General features: G+C 35.3%; 1 protein-coding gene across 4 annotated transcripts in view; it reads left to right on the top strand.

The window, feature by feature from the left end:
- The first annotated feature begins 1,392 nt into the window (after positions 1 to 1,392).
- The window catches only part of LOC148949073 (uncharacterized), a 44,537-nt gene continuing 25,129 nt past the window's right edge, over positions 1,393 to 20,800 (top strand). The window contains exons 1-3 of one of the 4 annotated variants that reach the window (XM_089093148.1): positions 1,424 to 1,504; positions 10,576 to 10,620; positions 16,537 to 17,384. In XM_089093148.1, the coding sequence (XP_088949274.1) occupies positions 16,666 to 17,384 (719 nt within the window). In that variant the 5' untranslated portion in view covers positions 1,424 to 1,504; positions 10,576 to 10,620; positions 16,537 to 16,665. Of the gene's footprint in view, positions 1,532 to 10,575; positions 10,621 to 14,555; positions 14,664 to 16,536; positions 17,385 to 20,800 lie in introns of those variants that run through there. The other 3 variants (XM_089093149.1, XM_089093146.1, XM_089093147.1) reach the window with 3 other exon arrangements.

Genomic DNA, 20,800 nt, shown 5'->3' with positions numbered 1-20,800 from the left:
GTCAAACTCAAAACGAGCAAAATTAAAAGAAGTAGGGCTGGCAATACCCATGTGTTCTGAAGACCAGAATATAATTTGCACTCTACTAAAAAAAAATAAAAAAAAAAAAAAAAAAATTACCGTGTATTGCAAGTTTGATTTGCAACAGTCTTTTTATTGAAACAGAATGGCGTAGGGGTTGCTTCAGACTAGACAACTTATCAACGAGTGGCTAGACAAAATTTAAAGCCAATGCTGTCCAAAGCCTTTTAAAATGCGCGGCTCAAAGGCGATAGGCTTATCATTGAAGGTAAAGCGTACGCATACGACCGTGAATGTCAAAAAATAAAAGAAATAAATGTAAGCCACCGAATTAGGCCCCCTATTAGCGCAGTGCAAATTAACTCAGAGATCAGGGGCACAAATGCCACTAATGTGAATGAAAACGACCAGAGCTCAATGCAGAATTGCCCTTCAGATCAGTCGGATTTATCTGGTAATGAAAGCTACACGAACACGATAGTTGAAAGAAACAGCAACTTCCCGAAAACAGTAGGAACAGGGAAAGGTTGTAAGAGCAGCAAGAATAGCCCCGTCGACAATACTCAGAGTCGCGCCGCTAGAAATGTACGGTAAAAAAACGACGAGCCATCAACAAGCCGGGCTACTGGTGGCAATTGGCCACCAAGTTACAAACAACAGACACCCCATTCAGCCAACTACAGAGAAATCAACATTGGCATTACAGAGGTATTAATAGGTCTAGAAGCGACGAGTATTACCGGTTAGCTGTCCCCTTGAGTGATTAAAGAGCCCAATAGGATTGGCAAAGCCATACGCAAACTCTGAAGTTCGTATCTTGGAATGTAGAGGGTATAAAAAATAAGTTAAATTCTGTGGAAAGTGGGTTGTAAAAATCGTGACTTTGTAGCATTAATAGAAACCTGGCATAGCCGTAGTGAAACACCAAAAGGAAGAGGTTTCAATGCGGAAAGTGTATCGCAAGAGTTAGCTTTGAACAAGAGTTATTTCGGAAGCCTTTTAGTGTTGATAAATGATGAGTCTTTCATAAGCTATACAAAGCTGGAAAGCAAATCAGAAAATGTAATTTGGATTAGATTATAATGTTTAGATGGTCTGCGTATCGCAGTAGGATTGATTTATATTCCGCCTAAAAATAAATTCTACTGAAATGAAGATACTTGGAATTTGTTGGTAAAAGAAGTAGAAGAAAAAAGAGCTCATTTTGAAAAAGATAAGTTGGTATAACGGGTGATTTTAATGTTTATACTAGTGATGAAGTTGAATTAAAGACGTGTTAATTCCAGGTATTCCGTCAGAAGTCCCAGGTGGCTACAGGATTCCCAGAGCTAGCAGGAATGAAAAAAGAAGAATAAATCAATGGGGAAGAAGGTTGCTGGCACTATGCGCAGAATCGGGTCTGATGATTGGAAATAGAACATTTGGAAAGGATAATTGTCAGAATGAGTTTAAATCTGTATCAAACAGTTCGTGGTAACGAACTGTAAGTAAGGAGCGACCCGGCTCAATGGTAACCGAAACTCTAGAAAACGGGTTTTTGATACCAATAGATATATCAAAAGAATCAGATTTCAATGCTGATTTCAAATATATAACTTTCATCAAGTTTAGAGCTACCCATCAAAAGTTACGCGCCTGAGAAAATTTGGCTGATTTTCAAAAAAAGGGGGAAAGACCCCCTAAAAGTTATAGAACCTTAATGAAAATCACACCATCATATTCAGCGTATCAGAGAACCCTACTTTAGAGGTTTCAAGCTCCTATCTACAAAAATGTGGAATTTTGCATTTTTTGCCAGAAGAAAGATCACGGATGCGTGTTTATTTGTTTGTTTGTTTGTTTGTTTGTTTTTTTTTTTTCCCCAGGGGTTATCGTATTGACCCAGTGGTCCTAAAATATCGTGGGAGGGCTCATTGGAAAGGAAATTAAAATTTATAGTGCTCTTTTTAAGTGACAAAAAAAAATCGATGGCAACTAGGCCCCCTCCCACGCTCATTTTTTTACCAAAGTCACCCGATCAAAATTTTGAGATAGCCATTTTGCTCAGCATGGTCGAAAATATGATAAATATGTCTTTTGGGATGACTTAATCCCCCGAAGTACCCAGAGGGAGGGCTAAAAGATATGAACTTTACCCAATGTTAACATATAGTATTGGTTATTCGGAAGTATACAGAAGTTTTCAGGAGGTTTTTTTTCTGCTTGGGGGTGGGAAGGGGGGGTCGGGGGTTATGTTGGATGATCTGTTCATGAAGGAAGTTTTCATGGGGGAAGGGAAATCGCCATGAAGGGGGCGCCGGACTTGCCAGCATTATTTATTGGTTATTGGGAAGTATACAACCATTTTCAGGAAGGATTTTTTCTGGAGGGGGGCTAGAGGAGGGAGTTACTCTGGAGAATATTTCCGTGGAGGATGTTTCTTTGGGGTAAGGGACATTTCTATGAAGGGGCGCCGGATCAAGCATTATTTAAAAAACGATCAGAAATTAAATAAAAAAAAAACAAGTTTTTTCAACTAAAATGTAAGAACGAATATTAGAACTTAAAACGAACAGAAATTATAACGTATGTGAGGGGGTTCTCCCCCAAGTCAATACCTCGCTCTTTACGCTACAGTTTTTTTTAGTGCTTTCAAAAGAGCTATATATTATAATTAAACGGCCTTTGTGATTCAGGGGTTTGTGAATCAAATTTTTTTTCATTTTTAACGTAAAGAGCGTGGTATTGACTAAGGGAAGAACCCCCTCATATACGTAATAACATATACGTAATAAAAAAAACAATAAAAAAGCAAGCGATACGGCTCAATAGTAATCGAAACTTTTAAAAACGGAATTTTGAGAAAGAAAGAATTTTAATGAAAATCACACCGTCAGATTCAGCGTATCAGAAAACCCTATTACATAGGTTAAAGCTCATATCTGCAAAAATCTGCAACTTTGTATTTTTTGCCAGAAGAAAAATATACGAATATAAAAGTTAGTTACGTGAGTTAATTTGTAAATAAATACATTTAGAAAAATAAAATTAAAATTTTTATGAAAATAAAAGCTGCATTAAATAAAAAACGATAATAAATTAAATAAAAAAAACAATTTTTTTAAACTTAAAGTAAGGAGCGACATTAAAACTTAAAACGAACAGAAATTATTCCGTATATGAAAGGGGCTGTCCCCTCCTCAACGCCTCGCTCTTTACGCTAAAGTTTGACTCTGTCTCACAACTTTATTTTTTAAAACAATAAAAAACTTTAGCGTAAAGAGCGAGGCGTTGAGGAGGGGACAGCCCCTTTCATATACGGAATAATTTCTGTTCGTTTTAAGTTTTAATGTCGCTCCTTACTTTCAGTTTAAAAAACTTGTTTTTTTTATTTAATCTAGGACTAAAGCAGGTTTAATTGATTATGTTTTGGTGGATATTCGATGGCCGACTGACCTTAATGTGGACGTGCATGAGCTAGTAGGATCGGACCATCTATAAACAAAAAATCGCGAAGAAAGGAAACGAGGACAATTAACAGCCAGTGAAAAAATTGAAAAATTATGCAAATATTTCGGTCAAGACCTCCGCTTGACCGTCCTCAGTGCAGAATAAAACTGATAAAAATATAAAAACCAAACCTTAAAATAAAAACACAAAACTAAAATTGGACGAGCCTTTCCTAGTAACGGGGAAAGGGTAACTTTATTCTGCACTGAGGACGGTCAAGCGGAGGTCTTGACCGAAATATTTGCATAATTTTTCAATTTTTTCACTGGCTGTTAATTGTCCTCGTTTCCTTTCTTCGCGATTTTTTGTTTATCATGATTAGCCAGTGTGGTCTCAGAAATTATTTATCGGACCATCTGCCGGTATTTTAGAAACTAGATCAAAGAATGTGCCCCATAGGAGGGATATTTCAAGGGAAAATCAGATTTATAATGAAAAAGTTAGACGTCAGATACCTAGGGAATGGTCTACAGAGGAAAAAGTTAAATTAAGTGAAGCGTTTTCAGAGGATAATATAGCTATGAGTCTAAGTGAATTAGAGATGGTAAATAACCTAGATAGATTGATAGAAGAGTTCACGGAGATTTTACAATAAATAACAGGCCCAGTTTTAATTAATAAAGGAGGTTGTAAGGATTAAGAATTTTTTTAATGAGAATTATAGAATAGTAAAAAAATAAAATTGATTAAAGAATTGGAGATTTTTAGGGGAGAAGAAAACGAGGAAAATAGGCTTAGACTAGTAACAAGGTTTAAAAATGTTCTCCGGGAGCATAAACGCCTTTTAAAACAGAAGAAGAGACTGGCTATTCAAAAAGGTAAGGAGGAGCTGATCCAGTTTTATGAAAAGAGTGATATTTTGCTTTCTGAAGAAGGATAAAACAAGAGGCCTCCCTAGCCCAGCCAAAAGTATCTGACCCACAAACATGGCCGACATACTACAACGTCACGGTCCAGGAAGACTATTCGTTTGATTGCTGGCTCAGCAACGAATTATTGAGTACAGAGAAGGAGATCAGCCTCCCACTGAAAGAACACGATTTTGATCTGATAAAACCCACATCGAAAGTGGAAATCGAAGAATGCATAAGCGCCATGGAAGGTGGATCAGCACCTGATAGCGATGGAGTCCCAACAAAGATCTTAAAACAATTCCGACTTATTTATGCCCATCTTCTTGGGTATCTTCAACTCAGTTCTGGCTTCTGGAGAATAACCTTCGCCGTGGAAAACATTCTTGATTTTGCCGCTACTTAAAAAAGGAGACCCGGTGGATCACAGTATTTATCGACATATATCTTTAGTTACTTAGTTTTAGCAAAATATTAGAAAGAATTCTAGATTCTAGATTAAATCATTGGTTAGAAAAATATAGGACTTTGAAGGAGGCGCAGGCAAGGTTTGGAGATGGATATAATGCTATTAATAGGATTTTAGTCCTACCAGCGCTTGTAGAGACATATACAAAAGAGAAGAATAGGTTGTATGTTGCATTTTTAGATCTAGAAAAGGCCTTTGACAGTATTGATAGGATTCTCCTGTGCTTAGAACTGCTAACGGTAGGCCTAAAAAGACTTTTCGTTAGGTTATTAGCTGATACGTATAGAAAGACATTTGGTGTAGTGAAAGTTTTAGGGAAGGGATTTTCGTCGCCGTTTGAAATTAGATAAGGAGTAAAACAGGGTAGCAGTTTTACGCCTAGGTTGTTCACGATGTAAATAGATAATATTGTTGACTGTTTTAAAAAGCTATGGCTCCCTATAGTGTCACTAGGGAACCTGACATTATCCTTGTTGCTTTTTGCTGATGATGTGGTATTGATAGGCAAGTCACGAGAGGAACTCCAGATCTTATTGAGCATATTAGAAAAATATTTAGGTAGAAAGAAGCAAGTGTTGAATATGAAATAGACTTAGATTGTGGTTTTTAGAGGAATTCATGTGAATAAAGATGATCAAAAACTAGAATTTTATTATAAAGGTGAAACAGTAAAAGAGAATAAAAATATTAAATGTTTGGAAGTAACAGTTTCAGCAAAAGGAAGATGAAAAAATAGTGTAAAAGAGATGATTACGAGAGGGAAAGCAGTTTCAGGTGTTATTTTACGTAATTCAAGGCTTTCAAGTATAAAAGATCTAAAAATGTAGAAATGTGTTTTTACTTCTAAAGTTTTACCCACTATCTATTACGGAGCTGAACTCTTGGGGCATGACCCTGCAGCACAACTGGAATCAGTTCAGCTGCAAGACTTTAAAAGATTAATTGGTCTTCACGTAACGACCCACAATCAGGGAATAAAAGGGGACATAGAAAAATTTTCGCTCAGAATGAGTAGATTGGTACAGATGATTCTGTATTAGCTAAAAGTTCTAAGTTTGCCAAAAGATAGGTTAGCAGGAGTAGGATAATCCTATATCTGGAATGAGGGGCTAGGACCCTCAGATCAGGATGAACCGTTTTTGGCTAAGATTATAGAAAGAATAAAAGACCAGGAAGTCCAAATGTGGACCCAGCAGTTAAAACATCTGAGACATTGAAGTTTTATTCCCAAGTAAAAGGGATATTTGGATTTGAATATTTTTTAAAACTAGGATTACCAACGGCGACATTAAGGACTTGGTTTTGGATCCGAGTGAATTGCCTGCCACTAAAAAATAGAAAAGAGCATTTGAAAGAAAAAGGACAGCCCCCGATGCAGATAAAAAACCAACAAAGAGAAAAATCTCTAAAAAAAAACCAAACAAACGAGACTGTGGCCAGTGTATAGAAAAGAAAAACAACAGAAACAAAACAACGCGGATATTTCGCCTGTATACAAACAAGGCGTCTTCAGCACGAAAGACACACAAAAAAAAAAAAAAAAACAAGATAAAACTAAAAACCAATAAAACCACCACAAAAACAACAAAAATGTACAATCGGCGCAAACTAATCCACGTAGTGAAAAGATGCTAATATAGAGTTACTTCAGTGAGGAAACCAGAGTAACTGAGGAAAAATAAAAAAAACAGTAAATTACTTTAATTATTCAGTTGCAAAATAATCCTTTTGTTAGCTATTACTGAAGCAAATCGTTTTGGTCTAACAGGTAAAATAGTCCCCTGTCGATTATTTAAAATCTTTACTCCCTTATTGACAATTGATTCACTCTTTAGAAGGTTATCATAAATTGGGTAAATATTTAAATTACCCGTGTCCCTATTTATGGAAAGGTTAGCAAACATATGTTTTTTAATTTCTATGAGTTCCCTGGCCCATTGGGTGTACCCCTTATCATTAGAAATAGCCAAAGCTTCATCAAATTTTACAAAATGGTCTGGTTGAAGCCAAATATGCTCTGCTAAAGCTGAAACGAAAGTTTCTGGAGGCTTGCTTAATTGTAGGTTTTTTTTTATTGAATTAACGGTGTTCAATAAACCTTTCAACAAATTGTTGGTGAGTCCTACCAATATAGAACTTCCCACAAGAACACGGAATTTTATACACCCCACTTACTAAATTTCCCCGAGTTAAATCCTTACCAGAACTAAAAAAACTACTCATTGGCCTCAGCGATTGGAAACATGTATCAGTACTAAATTTACGTAAAACCCGTGAAAGTTTCTCCCCCAAACCAGGTACATATGGTAGTGAAATGAAGCTTTTTGATACAACTAAATCTAAAAACTGAGAAACCTCAATAACCCTACTACTATGTTTGGCCCGTCTATTTTCAATTATTTTATCAATGAACTTAATTGGATAACTATTAAAAAATAAAATATCCCTTAAGTATAACAATTCCGAATCCAGAAATTCCTGGGAACAGATTTTAAAGGCTCTATCCACTAGTGAAATTACAACCCCCCTTTTGACCGACATAGGGTGGCAAGAATGAAAATTTAAATACTTATCATTGTGCGTAGGTTTTCTGTAAATCGAGAAAAGTAAATGGAAATCCCTTTTAATTAATAAAATATCCAGAAAAGGTAATTTATTATTATCCTCAAATTCAACTGTAAATTTAATATTATTATCAAAACTATTTAAATGCTTACAAAAAAGGTCAAAGGAGTCCAATCCATGTTTCCAAACGCACATCACATCATCCATGAACCTACCCCAGAAGCAAGGGGAGATTATAAAACTGTTTATAGCGTAGGTTTCAATGGCATATATGAGTAGATTTGCCAATAAAGGAGAAAGAGAAGCCCCCATAGGTAACCCAAAAATTTGTCTATAAAACTCCCCTCGAAAACCAAAATAAAAAGAAAATTCATTTTCCAGCATAATTACCTTTTTAAATCACAATTTGAATACATGGACACAACATCAAAACTGCAAAGAATTGAACTCTCCTCCAGCGTGAAATTGCGCAATTTATAAGTAAGATCAGTCGATTTTTTTAAATAAGATTTTTGTGTTCCCAAAAGTTGATGCAAAGCTACCCACAACCATTTTCCTAATTTTGAAACAGGTGACAGAAAAGTTGACACAGTGGGGCGGAGGGGGGCTCCAGTCTTATGAATCTTAGGTAGACCATAGATCTTGGGTGCCGAACAACCCCTAGGATAATATTTGTTATAAAACTGTGGGGTAATGTGAAAATTATTTTTCATTGACTTTAATTCCTTTCTTATTGATTTTACATATTTATCTGTAGGATCAAAATCAAGTTTTTTGTATGTAATAGTATCCAAAATAATGGATTTCATTTGATTATTATAGTCTTCAGTGTTCATAATTACGATCGTTTTTCCCTTATCGGCTCTGGTGATGGTAAGGAGTTTATCCTTTTTCAAATCAGAAAGGATTTTAATGTCATTTTTTGTGAAATGTCTTTACCAATGAAGTTCATATTAAAGGTGTTTAGTTGTCTTACGATCTCAGCTCTGAGTTCTTGAGGAGTACCAACCTTATCTATAGAAGCCATAATTCCTGACTCCACCTTTGAAATTATTTTTGAATAGGAGACTGGTGTTGGAAAACAGAACTTAGAACCTTTCAACAAAACGGCTTCCTGTTGAATATTAAGAGGCTTAGAAGACAAATTCTTAATTGCTGGACCCAGACAATGACGAGGATAAAAAACATCTGAATATTGGACATTCTCAAACAAAAGTTTATTAAACTTGTCAACCAAACGAACCTTGGACAAATGAAAATCATGGCGAAAAGATCTAATGGCCATTTCCTTAATTCGTATAAAAATATCAGATGGAAGGTTATTTCTTAAAAAGTTTTCAACAGAATTTAAGTCCTTAGACAGTTTAATGTTGTGTCCATGTATTCAAATTGTGATTTAAAAAGGTGCGAGGATATTTTAAAAAGTAAATTAGAAAAACACTTTGATTTAATACAGGATGTGACGTTAGCCAGTTTGTATATTGATGTAATTATGAGACTAATTATGCTGGTAAATGAATTTTCTTTTTATTTTGGTTTTCGAGGGGAGTTTTATATACAAATTTTTGGGTTACGTATGTGGGCTTCTCTTTCTCATTTATTGGCAAATCTATTCATAGATGCCATTGAAACCTCCGCTATAAACAGTTTTAGAATCTCCCCTTGCTTCTGGGGTAGGTTCATGGATGATGTGGTGTGCGTTTGGAAACATGGGTTGGACTCCTTAGACCGTTTTTGTAAGCATTTAAATAGTTTTGATAATAATATTAAATTTACAGTTGAATTTGAGGATAATAATAAATTACCTTTTCTGGATATTTTATTAATTAAAAGGGATTTCCATTTACTTTTCTCGATTTACAGAAAACCTACGCTCAATGATAAGTATTTAAATTTTCATTCTTGTCACCCTCTGTCTATCAAAAGGGGGGTTGTAATTTCACGAGTGGATAGAGCCTTTAAAATCTGTTCCCAGGAATTTATGGATTCGGAATTGTTATACTTAAGGGATATTTTATTTTGTAATAGTTATCCAATTAATTTCATTGATAAAATAATTGAAAATAGACGGGCCAAACATAGTAGTAGGGTTGTTGAGGTTTCTCAGTCTTTAGATTTAGTTGTATCAAAAAGCTTCATTTCATTACCATATGTACCTGGTTTGGGGGAGAAACTTTCACGGGTTTTACGTAAATTTGGTATTGATACATGTTTCCAATCACTGAGGCCAATGAGTAGTTTTTTTAGTTCTGGTAAGGATTTAACTCGGGGAAATTTAGTAAGTGGGGTGTATAAAATTCCGTGTTCTTGTGGGATGTTCTATATTTGTTCTTGTGGGATACAATTAAGCAAGCCTCCAGAAACTTTCGTTTCAGCTTTAGCAGAGCATATTTGGCTTCAACCAGATCATTTTGTAAAATTTGATGAAGCCTTGGCTATTTCTAATGATAAGGGTTACACCTAATGGGCCAGGGAAGCCATAAAAATTAAAAAACATATGTTTTCTAAACTTTCCATAAATAGGGACACGGGTAATTTAAATATTGATCCAATTTATGATAACCTTCTAAAGAGTGAATCAATTGTCAATAAGGGAGTAAAGATTTTAAATAATCACCTGGGGTCTATTTTACCTGTTAGACCAAAACGATTTGCTTAAGTAATAGCTAACAAAAGGATTATTTCGCAACTGAATAATTAAAGTAATTTACAGTTTTTTTTTTTTTCCTCAGTTAATCTGGTGTCCTCACTTAATTAAATCTTTTTTATCAAACTGACCCTACTGTGTTTTTTTTGCGCCGATTTTCAATTTTTTTTTTTTTTTTTTTTTTTTGGTGGTGGTTTTATTGGTTTTTAGTTTTATCTTGTTTTTTTTTTGTGTCTTTCGTGCTGAAGACACCGTGTTTTTATACAGGCGAAATATCCGCGTTGTTTTGTTTCTGTTGTTTTCTTTTCTCTCCACTGGCCATAGTCTCGTTTGTTTGATTTTTTTTTTAGAGATTTTTCTCTTTGTTGGTTTTTTGTCATGGCTGGCCAGTTCGGCTTAAGATCTTTCACCCGATGCAGATGCGGATTACTTTTGCGGCAGATGTAACCTAGGTATTGGTGATGTGGCCCATATTCTCGCCGAGTGCCAGCAACTTTTAGAGGGGAAAGTATTTTGAGGGTGGTAAATTGGAGTTCCAGGGGATCCTGCAGACAACTGTAAAAAGGACAATCAGGCAGGTATGTAAATATGTAAATGAAGCGTTAAAATCAATGAGTGAACATTGATTATTTTTGTTTTTGCTGGGGGGGGGGAGGAGAAGCTAGATATTTATGTTATTTTACTTTCAGAGTGTATATAAGAACACGGTGTTGCATGGCCTAATTTTTTGGCTTGTAATACTCATTTTTAGTTTAATGAGGCTCTTTACTTTTCTTTAAAAAACTTGTTCCGTATGTTTCTCATTAACAAATACCATCTGTAAGTAATTAAATAAAAACAACAACAAGTTTTTCAACTGAAAGTAAGGAGCAGCACCAAACCTTAAAACGAAAAGAAATTATTACGTATGTCGAAAGGGTTGCCTCCTCCTACTCAGGAACACTTTCTTTACGCTAATTTTTTTTTAGAGTTTTAAAACAAAGCTTATTGCTCTAATTAAATGTCCATTGTGTTTCAGAAATAGATCTTAAAGAATTGGGACAAAAATTCAAAACTTTAGCTTGAAGAGCAAGGTCTTGCGGAAGGGGTAACTCCTTTCATATACGTTATAATTTCTGTTCGTTTTAAGTTTTGATGTTCCCCTTACTTTCAGTTGAATTTTTCGGATAATACCGGGAAATCCGGCTCTCTCCCAAAGAAAAATTGCGGTACTTGTGTATTATACGCCATTCACTCAAGTTTACGGTGTTTAAAACTCGAGAAGAAGCCGGTTTCTTCGTTAGTTTCTTCGTGATTTTAAAAACAAATTTGGGCCATATATTTGCACATTAGGGGGGGGGGGGTAAAGTATAGCGGGTCTGCATGCAAGGTGTATTAGGTACAATTATTCTGCATATTATGAACTAAGAATTGGTTTCTAACTTCAAGCTGTCCAAATACTTGACCCCCCCTCCTTATATTCAAATATATAGCCCAAATTATATACTACATGAATTCTGTCACTTATCTTGTCTTGTCTCGCGCTAAGCTGAAAGAAACAAACAAAGAAACCGGTTTGTTCCCGAGTTTTACTCGGCGTAAACTTGAATGAGTGGCCCAAAATACACAAGTACCAGAATTCCTTCTCCCTACAGAAAATACACAAACAAAACTTAAATAAAATTCTCAAATTTGGAAAGCCTTATTTTACATACTACTACTAACAATTACTAACAACTCACCGCAGCACCAAACCACCTGAGGCCAACACAGCTACGCAGGCTCCTCCTCCACCCCAATCGATTCAAAGCCTCCCTTTTTACACCCGTTCACAAAGTTTCCATTTACTTTAAATCTTTCTCTATGACATCCTCCGACCCCAGACGGGGACGTCCTGCTTTCCGATTAGCCCTAGACGGTTGGTCAAAAAGGACAATCTTTGGCAATCAGTCATCCTTCATCCGCAGAACGTGCCCTAGCCATCTCAACCGTTCTTTCATTACAGCCCTAGAGAGCGGTATTGAACCACATTTTTCGTATAGCCTATTGTTTGAAATACGTTCAGTCAGCCGAGTAACCAGAACAATCCGTAAGCAATTTCTCTGGAAAACATCTAGTAAATCTTCATCTGCTTTTTGGAGCGTTCATGCTTCAGAGCCATATTTGACCACTGTCATCACTGTAGCTTCTAATATTCTAATCTTGTTTTGCAGACTTATCTTCCTATTCTTCCAGACTTATTTTTAACTGTGTAAAAACACCCTGAGCCTTGGCTATTCTATTTTTAACATCTTCATAGCTCTCACCATCTTTACTAATAATGCTACCAAGGTAAGTGAAGCTGCCCACCTGATCAATCTTTTCATTACCCAACGTCGCCTTTTCATCTTCACTTATTCCTAGCCTTAGTGACTTAGTCTTTCTAACATTAATTTTCAAACCAATTCTAGCACCCTGAACTCGCAAAACCTCCAAAACCTCATTCATTTTGCTCACACTTTCATCTAGGATGCTTAAATCATCAGCATAATCCAAGTCCAGGAAACTTTTTCCTCTCCATTTGATTCCGTGGTCTCCCATTGCTTTTCCTGTGCTCCTTGAATCAAAGTCCATCAAAATAATCCATATAAAGGGGGATAGAACACAAACCTGCTTAACTCCTGATTTAATACAAAACCAGCTCCTATCCTCATTTCTTACCTTAACCGCAGCAGTGTTATTCTCGTACATAGCACTAATCACTTTAATGTATTTGTCTGGTATACCATACAAGGATAAAACCTTTACCAAAGTCCTTCTATAAACAGAATTGAACGCTTGCTCATAATCTATAAAATTGAGGGCCAAAGGTGTTTGAAAACTCAGGCGCTTCTTAATTATTAGCCTAACAGGGAAAAATTTGTCGACACATCCTCTACCTTTTTTTAAATCGCACTGCTCTTCTCTTAAAACTTTGTGTACGACATCTCTCAGTCTAAAAAGCATCATATTACTAAGTAATTTACTACCTACAGAGACTAGACTAATGCCTCGATAACTATCAAACTCACTTTTCTTACCTTTCTTATAAAGTGGCTTAATTAAGGTTTTCCTAAAATCGTTAGGTACTTCCCCTTTTTCAAAAATTATATTTATAATCTTCAATAACTTATTTTTAACCTCAGAGCCACAATATTTAAGAAACTCATTTACCACCCTATCAGCACCTGGAGCCTTATAGTTCTTTAATCCTTTTAGTACTGTTGCTAATTCCTCCTCACAAAACAAATCTTCCTTCACATCCAAGGCATCACAAACTTTTTCGTTTTCCTCTATATTTTTTCCTGCAACTCTATCTCGGTTAAGCAAGCTCTCAAAATGTTCGGCCCATCTCTCTTTAGTTTTTTCCTTATCGCTAATTGCGACCCCATTCCTATTTTTAACTGGGACAAGTCCAGATTGACTACTCCCTCTCAATTTGTTAATATGCCAGTACAATATTTTACTATTATATCGTCTAGCTGCATTTTCCAGGTCCTTAGCAACTTTATTCATAGCCTCCACTTCACACCTCCTTACTTTATATTTTAATGCTTTGTCCACTTTCTTTACATTTCTTTTGTTTTCATACGATTTATCAATCAGATAATTCTTGTACGAGTCCTTTCTCCTCTCTATTAAACATAAAGCTTTTTCACTAATATTCTTAGCTGCAGTCCTAGCTTTCTTCCATATGACACCTTCAGCAACTTCACAAATTATTTTTCTAAAATTATTCCAACCATCTCCCACATTATCAAATTTTAAACTCTCAAGTTTAGTGTCCAACTGGTCCTGGAAAGTTTCTCTCAAATTATTATTCTGGAGTCTACAAACCTCATAGCTTCCTGGAAGGTAGTTACCCTTCTGATACTGCAGCTTTAAATTAACCCTTGACACTACTAGATGGTGATCTTTACTTTTAACATCAATAACAGCACTCCTATATACCCTAGTATCGCGTATTGATCCTGCCAGTCTTCGGTTCACTATAACAAAATCAATAAGGTTTGCTGTCTTACCATCACGTGAATACCATGTTAACTTATGAGCCATTTTAAGACCATTTTATTTTACATAGGGGGGGGGGGGTATTTTCCGAGAGGGTAAATTCTACGGGAGGTATTTTCCGGGGGGGGGTATTTTCCTAGGGGGGTATTTTGTTCGGGCGGGGGATATTTTACGGAAAATGTAAGTGCCAGGAGGGTGGTAAACGCCTAAAACCATTATTGATGCTTCTAGTCCCATTATGATGTTAATATTTCTCCAATAAATGGGGTTTCAAATATTTTAGATACAGACAAACAATGAAAGGAAAACCAGAAAAAAAGTAAAAATTTTGCCTTTAGCCAGAGACCTTAACTTATACTAAGGTTAAGGTCTCTGACCAGAAAAGGTTTCAAAATCTTTTCTGGGGAAATAATTGGCTAATGGAAGATTAAATATTACATAAAAAATTATAATTGCAAAAGCTAACGTTGTCAGCCATATTTAAGATAAGGAAAGAGCAGATAACAGAAATCGGTTATCATACTTATTTGCAGTGTAAAGGGAAATATAACGCTTATTTTACCAAAGTGTATGAGTAAGAACAAGAAACAACTGGAATAGACATCAAATCCAAGTAAGGAAGAAGTTATGCCTTTGGAATTTAATCTTGTTTTCTTATTTCTGGATATTTTTTGACCAAGCAATTTTAATGACTGATTCTATGGAAGAGATTGGGGTATTCTACATGCTTTTGATTAGTTGTAATTGCCCCATACAATATATATGAAAACACTTGGATAACTTATTGTGCAAAGATTAAAATTTCAATATTCTATCTGTCTTTTCTTTTTTCCTTATTTGCTTTCTTAAAACATTATTTAATAGTCTTTCTATTAGCCTACTCGTGAAGGCCAGAACTGTTTCAAATCCTGCATAAGTGAAGTGAGTTCCTTCAATATTCTGTGACCATTTTGACTTCTATTCATATCTTTTCAGTTTGCTATACGTGTTCACTTAGTTTTAATACAAATTAATAGTAGTATTGAAACAAAGCAACTATTAGCTGTTTTGTCATGAAACATACAGTTGATGGTCCAACTATATTGTTGAATGTCTCGGATATTAAAATTGGGGGCTAAATAACTTTGGGCTACAATTTCCTGACCAAATGAGGATTTGAATTTTTTCTTTATTTTTAGCATCATAGACTTCTTGTTCTACAAAAGCAAAATATTTCCGTCGCTTTAGTTTGTCTTCTTCTTCTAATCCCGTTGGTATTCTTCTTCTTGAAATTTCATTTTCCCTTTGCTTTTCATATTATTACCTTTTAATTTTGATTTGGTGCCATTTTCGTGAGATTCAGCTCTTTTTGTTCATTTTAGGATAGACTTTTAATATTAGATTAACTCAAATAAAAGTTACCATTCGTGTATTAGCATAAAACAAAAAATGTTTTTAATGTCTGAAGAGCTTTCTTATTTTTTAATTTTTGTGAAAGCATATTTTATAGAGCTTTCAGAAAAAGTTCAAAGACAAATAACTTATCCAGCATAAATTTTTGTTAATGCCGTCTGCCTTAACTCTATTAAGTTTCAGACTGAAACTGCTGCTTTACAAATTAAGTTCAAAATATAGCTGTAGGTTTTATATTTGTTAACCAAACAACATATACATTCCACTGCTCCCTAAGAAATTTTGCTAAATCAGCGAAGATTGGTCTGCAGGAATGAATTATTCGTTAGCATAATTTAGTAATCTAGAATGTGTGAATTAATTTAAATAATGTTAATTAATATGATTAATTCTATTTTCTTAGAATTAATACTATTATTTTAATTTGACCAGTAAATTGTATTATTTTTTAACGTGTCAAAAAAATTATTTGTGCAGATAATATTTCTTACAATAGTTCTATTTAGATATTCTTAAGATCCATAAAATGATTTTATGATAAATAATAAATTATTCATAAGTATTTGATTAAAACATTTATTCATTTTATGGCTCCTGATAAACTTGGGCTAAGTCGGTATAGATTTTTGCGTAAGAATTGTTACAAAACGATAAAAACCGTAAAGAAGAGAAAAACGAGGATAATAACAGCCAGTGAAAAAACCCGCATATTACAATGCAAATATTTCGGTCAAGACCTCCGCTTGACCGTCCTCAGTGCAGAATAATGAAAAAAAAAATACAGTTGAAGATGTCTCCGATGAAAACTACCGATGATGGTGTACTAGCTCAGGATAGATTTGTCTTTAAGTATTAATGTGTGGGCACTACAAGATATAATCGAAATCAATGTTTTATTTGTTGAAAACTTAAATTAAGTTCTACAATTGAGCGAAAAATTCTAAGGAAATATTTTTTTTTTAACTTACGCCTGCCATCCCATCCTGTTTGGTGGTGTTAAAGTTTCTTTTGGTGGTAATTCTAGTTTTCTGTCATAATTCATTTACATGCAATTATAAATTTTTCCTAACTAATTCATAATTAATTTTTACAAGCAAGATAAGAAGAAGAAAGCTTTCAAGTATGCTGATAGATTAAAACTGATGCACACGCCATTTATGTGAGAACACACACTTTAAAATTTGCTTTTATGTTTTGTGCAACACAGTGCATAAGTGTTAAGAATGAACTCTAAGGATGATTTGTTTGAATGTGGGGTAAAGTGCTGTGGGACGATACAGCTTCCAGGAGAACAAAAAACCCAACCATTCTTACAAGCAGCAGAACAGGTTTTGCTGGACTATATTGACAAAAGATGTCTCTTTGACATTGACAAACCAGTGCTAATTCCAGAAGTGATTGGAAAAATTGGTAGCCAAGGTCCTCACGGATTCAAAGCAGAATACAAAGTTTATGATAAATTGAAGCAATTATCTCTCCCTATTTATATTTTTTACAGCCTTAAACCTAATAATACAAATGAAGAACTGGGTGATTTTTTGCTAATAACTAAATCGTCAGTTATTATTTTAGAGGTAAAAGCTCGTAGATTGAATGAAAATGCATCAGAACAGGATCTAGTGAAATTTTTAGAGGAAACCATTTCAAAGAAAGGAAAAAAGAAGACCCAAAAGGACCGTGTCACAGAGGTTATTAGAGACTTTTTAAAAATACATATTAGCTTTGAATCTCCTGCAATTCACTATTTCTATTTGTTCGTGAATACCGACTGTCCGAAGCAAACTGATTCCAATTATGACTTCTTTCATTCAAAGGGGATATTTGAGGTCTCATTATTCCAAGACAGTTATTTAGAAAAAATCACTCAACTGTGCACTAAAGAAGTCGAGCCAGCATCATTGGACGAAAAGAGCAAATATTCAATTAGGACGCTATTAGCATGGTTAGTAATCTTAAATTTTGATCAAGTGAATTTTGGAAAAGGCAAAAGTGAAACACTACTGTGAAACATTGCGCTTTACTGAAAAAAAATATAAATGTTTTTACTTTTATAACTTTAATAAATCAAACAATATTAACATTTTGATTAATAAATGTCAGTATATGTATATTAAACTGACAATGCACATTCATTTGTATTCTTTCAGTAAAGTGCAAATTTTGTTCTGGCCTTGGAAAGGCATAGGGGTTTTGCGCCCAACTTATGCTAATTTCTGCTCATTTTGAGTTTGACTCGGTTATTTATTGTAATTTCTGTACAATTTGGGTTTCATTTATTTATCGATGCTGATTTGTGGTTGTTTCACCCTTGGGTAGACTATTTAATTTAATTTCTGCTCATTTTTTGTTTAATGGAGTTCTTTACTTTCTTTGAAAAACTTATTTTGTGGAATTTTTTTTTTTTAATTAATTTCTTTTCGTTTTATATTGACATATTCTTTTCAGGGAAAAAGAAAATAATACTTTATATCTTTTCGTTTTTTAAGACTTTATAGTTTGGCATACTATTTGTATGCTGGAGAAAAATTTTCAACAATTTTTAACCTGATATACCCTTTTAAAAATCTGGACACAAATAGTACTGTTAAATTTAGTTTCATACCTCCTCTAGTTAACCTGTAATGGAAAAGTTGATACCATTCGCAAAAAAAAATCTGTTTACTTTCTTTGATAGCTTGGATACAGTTACGCTATTTTGATTTGGTTAAATTTTAAGAGCAGAAGTAGCCCCGAAAGTTTGAACATAATACTCTCAGTCGTTCTTTGGATACTGCTTAGATGCCTTATTGCGAATTAGCATTATCACAGTGCATTTTGATTCAATGTTAAGGCTACATTTAGTTTTTAAACATAATGAGTAAATGGGAGAGTGGGCATGGGAGGGGCGGAGTGGAAGGGCGATTAGTTGTCCTCCAATCACTTTCGACTATTAAAAAGGGCATCAGCCCTTTCTATTTTCAATCGAATGAGCCCTTTTCAATGTTCCCACGACAACTCCTTTGATACAAAGTGGCCTTGTGTAAACAACAATAACAAAAATATCAATAATTACTTTCGACTATTAAAAAGGATACTAACCCTTTGAATTTCAAATAGAATGAACCTTTTTTCAAGTTTCTACGACAGAGATTGTAATAAAAACCTCATATACCCCCAGGTCATAACTTAAAACCCTTGCCCTGAGGGTTGTGCGGAGGGTCCTCCTCAAAACATTTATTGGATGTGTTTGAGGGAATGATGGGATGGGGGGAGGGGGTTAGTTGCCCTCCAACCACTTTCAACTATTAAAAAGGGCACTAGCCCTTTGAATTGCCAATCGAATGAGCTTTTTTTGAAGTTTCTATGACAACACCTTCTATGAAAACCTTATATGCCCCCAGACCATAACTTAAAACCCTTGCCCTGAGGGCTTTGGGGGAGTATCCTCCTCAAAAACATATTTTCTATCTAGAAATGGACTACGCTGAACAAAATGGCTATCTCAAAATTTTGATTGGATGTGTTTGGGGGAAGGATGGGTGTGGGGGGGGGGGGAGGTTTCCCTCCAATCACTTTTGAATTTTAAAAAAGGGCACTAGCCCTTTGAATTCTCAATCGAATGAGCCTGTTTTGAAGTTTCTACGACAATGCTTTCTATAAAAACCTTTTATTCCCCCAGGGCATAACTTAAAACCCTTGCCCTGAGGGTTGTGGGGGAGTTTCCTCCTCAAAACATATTTTATATCTGGAAATCAACTACGCTGAACAAAATAGCTTTCTCAATATTTTGATATGAGGAATGTGTTTGGGGGAATGATGTGTTTGTGTTTGGGGGAATGAAGGGCGTCGGAAGGGGGGGGGGGGCTAGTTGCCCTCTTATCACTTTCGACTATTTAAAGGGAATTAGCCCATTGAATTTCCAATCAAATGAGCCTTTTTTGAAGTTTCTACAACAACACCTTCTATAAAAGCCTTATATGCTCCCAAGGCATAACTTAAAACCCTTGCCCTGAGGGTTTTGGGGGAGGGTCTTCCTCAAAAACATATTTTCTATCTGGAAATCAACTAGCATACGATGAACAAAATGGCTATCTCAAAATTTTGATCGGATGTGTTTGGGGGAAGGAGGGGCTTGGGGGGGGGGCTAGTTGCCCTACAATTACTTTTGATTTTTAAAAAAGGATACTAGCCCTTTGAATTTTCAATCGAATGAGCCTTTTTTAAGTTTCTACGACAACGCCTTCTATAAAAACCTTATAAGCCCCAGGGCATAACTTAAAATCCTTGCCCTGAGGGTTGTGGGGGAGTGTCCTCCTCAAAAACATATTTTGTATCTGAAAATGGACTACGTTGAACAAAATGGCTATCTCGAAATTTTGATTGGATGTGTTTGGGGGAAGAATGGGCGTGGGGGAGGGGGGCTAGTTGCCCTCCGATCACTTTTGACTTTAAAAAAGGGCACTAGCCCTTTGAATTTTCAATCGAATGAGCCTTTTTTGAAGTTTCTACGACAACACCTTCTATAAAACCTTATATGCACCTAGGGCATAACTTAAAACTTTTGCCCTGAGGGTTGTGGGGGAGTGTCCTTCTTAAAACATATTTTCTAGCTGGAAATAAGCTATGCTGAACAAATGGCTATCTCAAATTTTGATTGGATTTGCTTAGGGAAATGATGGGCGTGGGGGGGGCTAGTATGCCCTCCAATTACTTTCGACTATTAAAAAGGGCACTAGCCCTGTGAATTTCCAATCGAATGAGACTGTTTTGAAGTTTCTGTGACAATACCTTCTATAAAAGCCTTATATGCCCCCAGGGCCTGACTTAAAACCCTTGCCCTGATGGTTGTGGAGGAGTTTCCTCCTCAAAAACATATTTTCCATTTGGAAATCAACTACGCTGAACAAAATGACTATCTCAAAATTTTGATTGAATGTATTTGGGGAATGATGGGCGTCGGAAGGGGGGGGGACTATTTGCCCTTCAATCACTTTCGACTATTAAAAGGGAATTAGCCGTTTAAATTTCCAATCGAACGAGCCTCTTTTGAAGTTTCTACGACAACGACTTCTATAAAAAACTTTATATGCCCCCAGGGCATAACTTAAAACCCTTGCCCTTAGGGTTGTGGAGATGTGTCCTTCTCAAAAACATATTTTCTATCTAGAAATCAACTAGCCTACGATGAACAAAATGGCTATCTAAAAATTTTGATTGAATGTGTTTGGGGGAAGTGTGGTACACACGAAAGAAGTCAAGTTTGGTTAATGCTAATAAAAGAAAATAATGATATAAAATGAATATATAATAGTTTAAAAACAAATTTAGGCTATATATTTGCACATTGGGAATCGAGTGGTGTTGGTAAAGCTTAGCATA

This window comes from Artemia sp. Qi Xiang Cuo, chromosome 8 (genome assembly GCF_049724085.1).
Source record: "Artemia sp. Qi Xiang Cuo chromosome 8, ASM4972408v1, whole genome shotgun sequence".
Classification (NCBI taxonomy): domain Eukaryota; kingdom Metazoa; phylum Arthropoda; class Branchiopoda; order Anostraca; family Artemiidae; genus Artemia; species Artemia sp. Qi Xiang Cuo.
This window is presented reverse-complemented; position numbering and strand designations above follow the sequence as displayed.